This window comes from Chelmon rostratus, chromosome 13 (genome assembly GCF_017976325.1).
Source record: "Chelmon rostratus isolate fCheRos1 chromosome 13, fCheRos1.pri, whole genome shotgun sequence".
Lineage (NCBI taxonomy): Eukaryota > Metazoa > Chordata > Actinopteri > Chaetodontiformes > Chaetodontidae > Chelmon > Chelmon rostratus.
This window is the reverse complement of record NC_055670.1, coordinates 12,762,500-12,773,705: the sequence shown is the minus strand read 5'-3', so window position 1 is coordinate 12,773,705 and position 11,206 is coordinate 12,762,500. Positions and strand designations below refer to the sequence as shown.

Here is an 11,206-nt window from a genome sequence, read left to right as displayed (position 1 = left end):
CAGCTGGCAGAGCAACTAGCCTCACTGAGTTTATGTTATAACCAATATTATGCTCTAAGTCCTGCGAAAGTTGTGAAACAGAGGTGAAAACATGTGTTACAGTTAATAATGAAGGGACACTGACACTCTGTGTGTATTGGAATGTTAAGTAGAGGGTTGACAGAAAAAGTTACACATCTAAAGACAGTGGGGGAAGAAATATTCAGATCTTTAATTGCGTAACATTATCAGTACCACACTGTGAAAACACTCCACTGCATCCAAAACCTTACTCCAGTAAAAGTTTTAAGTATTCTCATCAAAATGTTGCAATCCAAAGTACTCATTATGTCCAAGTCAGGCTTTTAGTAATCAATGTTATATACGTGTTTTTGAATTATTGTTATTGTTGAGTTCATTTGTATGCTGCATTTTACTGCTGTCCATGTTTACAGTTGTGCTAATTTGAACTACTTTATATACTGTTGGGTAGTTTAATCTACAGCAATGCATCATAGGATAATCATATGTTTGTAGCATCGCTGTCCCGTGAGAACCACAACTTTTCATGAGCTCAGAAAAACAGCTCTGTTTTCACCTTTGTGGCAGTCAATTTTCCAGCTAATCCAAGAGGGGTTTTGAAGAGTTTATTTAGCTTAAGAAGAGGGATAATTTTCCCAACCCATAAAAGAACACTTTATTCTTGAGTCTGCCAGAAAATTACCTGAATTGATTATGCATGTTTTTTCACTGGGCAGGGTGGTTATGCAGTATTTTAATCTGGAAAGTGATTATACTAACTAAAGATGACAGACAAATGTAGTGGAGTGAAAAGTCCAATATTTACCTCTGACATGGAGTAGAAATACGAAGTTGCATAACATGTAAATACTCCATAAAGAACACTTGAAAATGTACTGTTCCATTCCAACACTGTCTAAACACTGCAGTGCGAAACATACCATAAAGAAAGTTGCATAATTGGAGAAGTGTCAGAAAGCTGATGTTTCTCCTGTCCAATACATCGCTTCTGTCCTTGCAAATAAGGGGAAAGTGTAAAAGTATCTTCACGGAAATATCATCCAAAGTTCAGAAGACCATGTCAGAGTTTATGTCTGACTGTATTGTACCTACTCACATTCCTGCTTTCACATTTCCCACCTTTAGATTTATGGCATATTTGAAAATGTGCAACATAACTTGTCAGTTTGCCAAAGTCACAATTATCAGAAAGACTTCATACGGACGCTGAGCAAGACTGCACTTCTAAATCAGTCACCCTTTATTTAGTTGTTCCCTATAAATATGTATGTATAAATATGTCGAGCAAAATGTTTTCTTTTGAAATAATTAAACATTTCAATTGCACACGTACAGTATATTCCATAAAAAAAAAACAAAAACAAAACAGTGCTCTGTCATACAGTATGAGGAAGACACTGAATAAAACATGATATCGTACATAAACAAACAAACACCAAGAAGCAAACAAATAGAGATGTTACAGTCCATACAGGACACAGTAGCTTCAAACACAAAGGTAGTATGTTTCACATTGAACAACAAACTGGTCTTGTGAAAAGTCAAACCGGTAAAACATGAGGTACAGGCCTTCAGAGCATGCTCAGCTCAATGAGACGGCCTGCGAACACGCCTAATGTGCCGATCAGACACACAGCCATGAACACGCACAGCAGAATGTGATCCAGCACCATGGCCACAAACTTCCACTCTTCAGCAGCCTGGGGAGAGAGGAGGGAAAGCATGTCACACACACACACACACAAGACAAAAGACTCATTAAAGAACATACACTTTGTGTGTGATTACATTGTTGGACTCCTCATCTGATTTCATGGTCTCTGCGATGTACTTGACTCCTTCGATGGCACTGCGGACATCAGGATTCTTGGTGATGGGCGACTGGTAGTGAACTGTAGAAGTCTGGTTGCCAGAGATGTCTGAGATGTCAAAATCACCACCATAGATACTCTTATTCTGCTTTTCCTTCCCTGGACGTTTCATTGTTGAGAAGAACATGATGTTGGGAATGGTTTCAATGAAAACCTGCCATAAAAGACACAGGATATGCATTATGTCAAGGAGTGTACAACATCAGAGCTGATGCAATTAAAAAAAAAAGAAGAAGATATTCTGTCTGCTGCCACTAGGTGGCAATATAACGCAGAGGAAAAAGAGATGAAGGATTGTCCTCTAAAGCTCAGCAAGCTTGGAATAAGGACTGATTCAAAATGATAGCAGCCAGCTCACCTTGCGGACCCAGTCTGGCATTGTGTGAGTGCTTGGGGAGCGGTGGTGGGTGTTGATGACAATGACGGTGATGATGATGGAGGCAATGACGAAGACCATGGTGAAGAGCATGTACTTCCCAATGAGCGGTACAGCGCTAGAGGTAGAGGGAATCAGCTCCACAATGACCAGCAGGAACACAGTCAGAGAGAGCAAGACAGAGATGCTGAGAGTCATCTTCTCACCTGGGGGACACAACAAACTGTCTTTACTGCTCCTGCCGATGGCACAGGCAGGCCATGCGTTATATATCTGCTGTGCAAGAAATACTTGTGATCAGTCAACAATTAGATCTGTGTTTTCGTCTGCAGGTCAGGACCTGATAGATTAGATTAGGTTTGAATAAATCTGAAGGGTTGTGAAATGACTGAAGATTCTCAGTTATCCAGGTCATGGTTATCAAAGGGTGGTTGAATCAAAGGCAACTGGAACTTCTATTTCAAGTTTATACAACCGAGTCCAGTTGCCCTTGACTCATTTCTCCTTCTCTGGGTTGTGACAGGATAGAAAAGGAGAAAAAAGGCATTTGACTAAGCAGTCTTACCTCAAGGTCTACTTAGTTGCACATGATCTTCTTCAGCAAATGGATTTTTCTCATATGACATGATCATAAGTGTCGAAACAGCTACTGAAAGGATGTTAAGGTGAGACTGTTTTATAAGCGCTGTTCCAAGGTCACAAATTAACTTAGAAACTCAACCCATGTGACTCTAAAAGTCATTCAAAATGATCAACTCTTGAGACGAACTGTTCAAAAGGTAAAAAGGTTGGGAACCCTAACTTTAGACCATAATTTCTGTCCCACACACTGAAGAGATGATCTACCTGTTTACCTGTGGAATGTTCCAAACAGGTGTTTCTGGAGCATTCCACAACTTTCCCAGTCTTTTGTTGCTCCTGTCCCAACTTGTTTGAAACGTGTCAAATTCAGAATAAACACATATTTACAAAAATGAATGAAGCTGATGAGGTTAAACATTAAATATATTGTCTTTGTACTGTTTTGAATTCAGTATATGTCAAAAAGGATTCAAAACTGATCACATTCTGTGTTTGTTTTCCATAGCGTCCCAGGTGTTTTGGAACAGGGGTTGCAGGACAAACATTTTCAGTACATTCTGCGTTATTTAAACACACTTCACTTTATAAGACACATTGAAATAACCCTGGAACCAGACAGAAAAATGCAGATTTGCAACATGAAACAGTATGTTGGGTCATGACACCCACAGTATGTAGTCTTATTACACTGCCACAAGGGAGAGCTATTTCAATGAGTCCTATTCCTCCCTCTCGGAGCCATCCAACCGGAGTCCACCAGCACAATAAATGCACTGTTCAACCATACAAGCAAACCACATTTAAAGAGTGAGAGGCATTTTCTTCTCTGTTGTAGTTTCTAAACCCAGCAACAGCACAAGTAAACAGACCTGCACACCACTTCACAAATAAAATGCAAGGCTTGTTGTTTTTGTTGCTCAGTAAGAGCAGTTATCCCAGGGAGAGCGTCTTCTTGGCACCAGCTTCTCCTCCACACTATCCTGTCAGCAGCCGTATCAGAAACAGGGATCAAGTGATGTATTATACATTAAAGCGAAGGCCTGCTTTCAGACATGACAGCACAGAGGGACCCTGGGTAATGAGGCAGACCCACACACTGGGAACACGGCCAGATGTGCACACAGGCAGTGTAGCAGCCGATGTAGGGACACCTCCGACTGACAGGCAAAATTAGAAACAAGGGTTTGTCCAACATGAAATCAGTTATCATATCTGTGTTTTCATATGGAGCAAGAATGTTGTAGTTAACTCATTTTTGACAAATAGCACACTTGCACATAGCTACTTCTGAGTCTGTTTACAGTGTGTGTGTACTTCTCAGGTGAGGGTGTCTTTGTACACACCTGGATTAATTTACATTATATACCGTTTTTACATTTCTACATTTTAGAAGTGATTGCCATTTACTGTCATTTTAAAGGAATGGTTGGAAATTTTGGTAATTAAGTTTGTTTGTTGTCTTGCTTAGAGTTAGATGAGAAGATCAATATACCTCCAGTGTGAACTACTGCTAATATTAAATTACAACAAGCTTATCTTAGCCTAGCCTAGCACAAAGAATGGAAACAGGGGAAACAGCGTCTTGCTCTGTCCAAACACAACAAAATTGGCCTACCAGCACCTCAGATCACCAATTAAGATTATATATTTAATTTGCTTAATCCATCAAAGAAAAAAAAGAGAATAAAATCAACAATTTGCAGTTTTACAGAGGATTCAGTGCAGACTATTTCTTATCTTGCACAGTGAGGTGCTGGTAGGCAGATTTTGTTACCCTAACTGACAGGCTAGCTGTTTCCCTTGTTTCCAGTCTTTGTGCTAAAATAAGCAAACTAGCAAACTAACTAACAGATAAGAGTGAGAGTGGTATCAATCTTCTTATCTAACTTTCAGCAAGAAAGCTTATTTACCAAAATGTCTAACTATTTCTACACATGTGCAATTTCAGCACCTTGTTAGATTTGCAAAAAGGAGTGTTATGATATGGATAACTGACTGGTGGAGTGCTGTATATGAACATGCCATCTTATGCCCTCCAGCAAGTTACAATGGTCAAAATTAATTATGGCGATTCTGAACTGTGTCGTTATACTATTGACCGATACTTAGTGTGAAAACAAACCAGATGGAAGCTGTGTCGACATACCAGAGTCTGTAGGAAGGTAGAAGACGAGACCCGTCAGGAAGGAGAAGAGCATGCAGGGGATGATGACGTTCACGATGAAGTACAGTGGGAGCCGCAGCATGAGGAAGTGGTAGGTGATGTCCAGGTAAGGGGTGTCCGGGCAGCAGGCGTAGTACACCCAGTGCTTCCAGCCGCGGAAGTCCTTCATCACCCACTCTCCGCTCTCCATAAAGTTACTCAGATCAGGGCGGTCACTGTCCTGGTGAGGAGAAGCATCAAACAGGTGATTAAAGGTTGATTTTTCAATTAAATTCTTTATTCTGTTACTATACTTTTACAATTTTCCACATGTTTTTCATGTTCATGGTTACTCTATAGGTTGTTTGCCTACATTCAAACTCAGGCTATGTGTTCTACGTGATGCTGTGATGTCAGAGAGGGTTTTGATGTTATAGTGCAGCATTTGCTTATTGGTGCTTATTCTCTATAACAAAGGAGGATAGCACTCCTGATGAAGGCCTATTGTTTATTTTGGATGAATCCAAGCTCTTGAGCAATAATAAGGAGGTTAAAATGTTAGCAGTGTTGTGCAAGAGGACCTTTGGCGTTTGCTCTGTGATGTTTTGTTAGCCAAGTATCATGAAAGTCATTTCATTTGCAATGTTAAAGTAATGGTTTGACTTCTTGACTTTGATCTTGAGAAATGCATTTAATATCTCTCTTGCTGAGAGTTAGATGAGTAGAATGATGATACTATCATGTCCAGTTAGCTTAGCTTAGCGTAGCATGAGGCCCGAAACCAAGGGGACGCAGCTAGTCTGATTCAGTCCAAGCATTACCACACACGCCCACTAATTAGCACATTGTGTCTCTTTTGTTTAATATATACAACAAACTTCACAGAAAAACAAGTTGTGGATTAATGGGACTCCAGGAAATCACTGCTCCCAGCCAGGAAATAGTCTGGCACAAAACCCCCATAAAAACCCTAATATATTTTTATACTTTTGGTTCCTTCAACAAACGATATACAACATGCTAGTTATTGAGGTTTAGATTTATTTTGACAGGGCCAGGCTAGCTGTTTCCCCTGTTTCTGATATTCTCATATTGATATTCTTGGCAAGAAAGCAAATAAATGCATTTCCCAAAACGAAAAACCATTCCTTTAAAGAAACGATCTGAATGGAATTACAGGATTGACGACAACCAAGTTTCCATCGTAGGTCCAGGTGCCCAGCTTCATACTGCAGTTTTGGAGGTCAAAGGGGAAATGCAGCACAATAATTTCACAGTAGCTCTTGAAGATGGCAGGTGGGTTCCACGTGATCATTCCTGTGTACTCCAGCAGCACTTTGGTCTCGTGAACGATGGCAAAGTCACCGTCAGCACTGTGGGCACAGATAAACACTGGCAGCATCATCATGGGGGATAATAAGTCAAATATTAACGCAGGGGGACATCAGTGCCCGAGGATGGGTCAGCGCTGCTGTCGCACAGCCCAGCCAACCAGAGCTCAGCTTGCCACAAGTTGTTGTGGCGGCGGAGCTGGTTGTCAGGGAAAAACAGCAGTGTGTCAGATGCAGCATATGGTGGGGGGAGGGAGGACCCGCAATACAGGGTCCAGATTTAGCCTGATGAAATCTGAGCTTTCACACGTTGTATACTGGAGTGTCTGAAAGTGAGATTCAAAACGTCACTGACAGGTGTGTTGATGGTTTCTGGAGTTTTGGATTCGTAAGGTTGTATAAAGGCTATTATAAGGGGGGAGAAAAAAAAGGTTTGAGAAAAAACGAGGGACACAACATGGATGAAATATAGCCAGATGACATACTTGTTGTAGAGGACCAGATCCGGCCGCCAAATGTCAGTGGAGGGAACTCTGATCTTTTTGATGCCGCCGTAATCGTCTGGATTCCACTGCAAGTTCACATCTTTCCATTGCTGAAAAAATACACAAGCACGCTCAGAACAATGGGAAGCGTTTCAATAATGGCAACCAGCATTTAATCATTTTCTGAAAAATATTTTGAGCGGAAAGCATCATGCAGACTGTGATTTCCAAAGCACATTTTTCTACAAAGTGTTTTGTCCCTAATTGTTACACGATTGTCCTTCCTCAATTTCATCAGAGAATGCTTCAGACTCACTGAAGAATGAAACACCTGATTTTTTCACTGAACCCTAATGTAATTCTGTTTGAAGGGGTGGTCAAATATTTGTGTTTGGAACAAAACTCTTCCTATACAGAGCCGCATATGTGCATTGAATCAAACAACAAATCCATCTGGTACTACAGAAATAAGTGAACAATATGTGTGAAGTACAAGTCCAGCATTTCCCAAATCAAATATTTGTTCTATTTGTTATTGATTTTTTTTGCATCACAACTTATTTTTCCACATTTGGTGCTTTTATAATTTGTAGCTAGCAGCATGATGATGTATTTTCCCATCTTTTTCTTGCTCATTGTCATTATCAGGGCTCTCCGCAACATGACGCCGTGTCTAAAGTCTTTCTTTTCTTTAATATCACAACTGCAAAAATGAAGGAACGCATCAAACCTGCTTCAGTCTCACATTGCTGCTGACAATCTGGTTGACCTCATCCTGCAGATGCAGATAAATGTGTTTAGACAGTAGATGACAGTGAATCTTAACACAGATGGGATGACATCGCGTGTGACATGAGACCTCACCACACTGATGAGCTGGATGAGCTGAAGGCCCACAGTAACAACCACCGGGTCCTTGAAGTGACTGACAGGACGCACAACTTTATTGTAGCCAGTGAAGAGGGTCTTGACCAGACGCGTTTCGTCAGTGGAGGCCCAGACAGCACCTGCAATAAAAAAGACACCACACAGGAGACAGGCTCATTTTTACTAACTTACATTTAAAGCCTTTAGACAGTAAAATCTGACGTTCTCTACTCTTCAAGATGCCTCGAGCGTGCTGGAAAGCTGTTATGTTCTGCCAAAGCAGAATATTGCTTTAAGAACATCCGATACTTGACATGAGTACATTTAATATGAGTTGAAAATAGATGTGACAGGTGTCCTATTCTCGGTCTAAGATGTGTTTTAAAGCAGGTATGTGTACAGTGTGTCAAAGCTTTTGGGGGCATTGTATACAAACATAAAAAAAAGTTTATGTTTTCATTTATTTATTCATGTTTATTTTATTTAAGAAGGGACAATGCACATTAATTAACATGAACACTTGTGTCTATCGTGTAAATGTGCCAGGTTTAGCCATGCAGTCCATAGCAAGGTGATGAAAAGGTGAAAAAACATTTAAAGAAGGCTTAAAAAGCAGATAAGCAATGATCAATGATCTATTAAATATATTAATAGGTTTTTGACGTTCCCAGGCTATATAATCATGAAAACATTACACTAAAGCAAATATTCTCAATCCTGTGGGCCTGCAGTGTAGATATAATGTCATATTTGCTTGTATGTGTTGGATTTGGGGTCTAAATTTGGCAAAACTGCATTCAAACATGTGATGGCACTACTGTGGGGTTGTTAATAGAGATGTTCTTAAGCTCTTTCCTCTACATATCCGTCACAAGCCAGAGCAGGATCCCCTTTCATTTTTTCAGCTGACCTTGAAGTCAAGGTCGTTTTACAGCAACATGTTGTTTGAATGGTTGAATGAGTCTCAAGAAATTCAGCTGAGGAAACTGAGGAATCCTCCTGAACGCAATTACGCAGGTGACTTCACGCGGTGACAGACGGATAAAAGGTTGAAAAGCAAAATGAAAACAGTGCACATGGCCTTGTCAATCAAAGAGCCTGTTTGCACAGAAATTTGCTCATTAGTTTTGCTGTTTGAACAGGATCAGCTTACACTGACCTGAGAGCAGTTTGACTACACACAGGCAATGAAAAGATGGTTTGATAATTGCTTTTTTAAACTCCAACTTTCTCAAACTTCATTATAAACTTGAAACATTAAAAGCAATCAAGTAAGAAAAACACTCATTTCCACAGATGATCAACACACATTTGATTTAGCTTTCAGGAAGTTCTTACCTGCTATAATGACTAGATGAAAAATGGAAAACACAGTATTCATTCTTGCCAATAAACCCAGGCATCCAAAAGCAAGATCCAACTTCAACACGTTGCCCGTTCGCCACTTGAGAGCTAAAAAGGTTTGACCCACCTAAAACATTCTTTCAGCACCGGCAAATAACTCAGTGAACAAGCTCCAAGCTCTCCACCCAGAGCCTCGCTGTTATTGTCCGACAGCGGATGTGACTGACTGGCTGCCAATGCTTGTCATTTGAGAGGGCCACATTCTTTGTCATCTGTTATAAGATCAACGTGCCAGAGTAATCCACCACTGAAATATCCCATCGTGAACTTGGCCACACACAACCTCGAGGTGCAAAGACAGGACACATGCTCTCTGCTCTACGGTTTTTCTTCTATCGGTGATTAGCTATTAATGCTGCCTTGACTTCTGTGTATATATTTATACATGCGTGTAAAGGGCATGTGCAGCCCACTGAAAAACAAAAAGATGTTTCCATAGTGAACAATGATTTGACGTGCATGTCTGTGCCTGTTCCTTCCATGGAAAAAGCTACGCGTGTGATGGACCATTTTTAGGTTGGGCGACATGTAGTCAACTAGAACTCAAAAATAAAACTTTATCAAGTCCTTTCTGATCTTGGGAGCAGTTGTTGACAAAACAATCTGGTCATATTGTCCATTTTGCAGTTGCTCTGTTATATTATGCATTTTTTGTTGATTTTTTTTCAATGCATGTGCAAATTGTTTATGCTGTTTACATTTGTTCTCTTATCATCAGCTTGACCTGTTATGTTATTAAAAGTTTGGTATATGCCAGTGGCTCTTGGAATATTGAGATTTGAGATACTGCTCAACTAGCACTGCAAGATTAACGGCAAAAGTCCCCAGAACAAAACTGAATACATTAGAAATCTAATCATTCATTAGACATGAGACAAATCCAATAAATGTGACTAAATTTAGTGAGAGTTTTAGTGCGGGTCAATAGTCAGTTAGATGGGTATGAGATAACATCAGGGAGAGGAAGGAAAGTGTGTTTTGTGTAGCTGTATTTCTTTTTGAATGATGCTGTGTAATTTATGGTCTGTCTGTTGTTTCATTGTTGTTTTTGTCTTTGTTGAGTTTGTTTAAATATACAATATAAAACTAAGTCTACAGTGCTTAAGAAATTATTCTATAAGGACAATTGGTACCACTAAGTTCCCCTATGTAGCATTTATGCGCAATATATAAACATTTAATTAATGTGTTATGACACACTGTAATGTAGTTGTAAGCAGTTATAAGGACACTTTTAACGTCCAGCATTTGTCAACAATTATAACCTCTCCATCATAGACATATTTTATATTATTCTGACTGTGTTTTACTGTATTGTCATTCATACATACATGCAACTACATGTAACCATTTATTAAATGCTTAAATACGGTCTGTTATGTATGAGTTCTACTGAAAAGCTTTATTTTATTCAGTTTGAAATTATTTTCACATTGCTTCTCAGGTCCAATTCCACCTCAAAATAAATAAGATAATAATCTTAATTCAGATGTTGAACCAGTCTAGAGGCCAGGTGTTTCACCCAACTCTCCCTCTTTTTGCTCTGCACTAGCCCACCGTGTCGGGCCCGTGATGGGTCGGGCAACTCAATTTCCTCACATCCCCAATCCGTTCAATCAGCCAGTCACTCAACCACTCGCCTCATTCATCTCACTTAGGGACAAATGACCATTTTGGCAATGTCTGAATTAAGAGAGATTTGTCTCAACCCACCCCCAGCTCTCTCTCCAATCACTCAGGCCACCTGAATTTACACCATGTAAGCACCGCTTTCTCTAAGTCTGTCATGTCACCCGGGACCAGCCAGCATTGTTTGTGCTCAGCCGGCCTGCTGTCCTACAGGCGGACACTTTCAGTGCTCTGTCCAGCGTTAATGACAACACTCTGAAGTCCCCAGAGCACAACGAGCTGTGTGTTTATATCTGCTCTGTAAGTGATTAAATGTTCACTGAATCTGAATGAATGCGTCCATGTAATATCAGCAGGGGGTGGATAAAAACTGGACAACATACTGGATGTTTATGCCTGGATGAAGATGAAGAGGATTACAGTTTTCACAAAAGAGATTATGTTTGAGCGATATATTTGACTGTGCATGATGTTCCAACATGAATATAGAAATGTCT

The 11,206-nt window shown here is 40.1% G+C and overlaps 1 protein-coding gene across 1 annotated transcript; it reads right to left on the bottom strand.

Annotated features, from left to right (window-relative positions):
* Positions 1-1,305: 1,305 nt before the first annotated feature.
* LOC121615882 (acetylcholine receptor subunit alpha) lies at positions 1,306-9,107 on the bottom strand. The gene is made up of 9 exons (XM_041950375.1): positions 9,015-9,107; positions 7,674-7,816; positions 7,540-7,584; positions 6,810-6,919; positions 6,171-6,366; positions 4,997-5,234; positions 2,251-2,474; positions 1,810-2,046; positions 1,306-1,721 (listed from the first exon to the last, which is right to left on the bottom strand). The coding sequence occupies exons 1-9, from the start codon at positions 9,055-9,057 to the stop codon at positions 1,593-1,595; spliced, it is 1,365 nt and encodes a 454-aa protein (XP_041806309.1). The 5' UTR covers positions 9,058-9,107; the 3' UTR covers positions 1,306-1,592.
* Between the last annotated feature and the right edge of the window lie 2,099 nt (positions 9,108-11,206).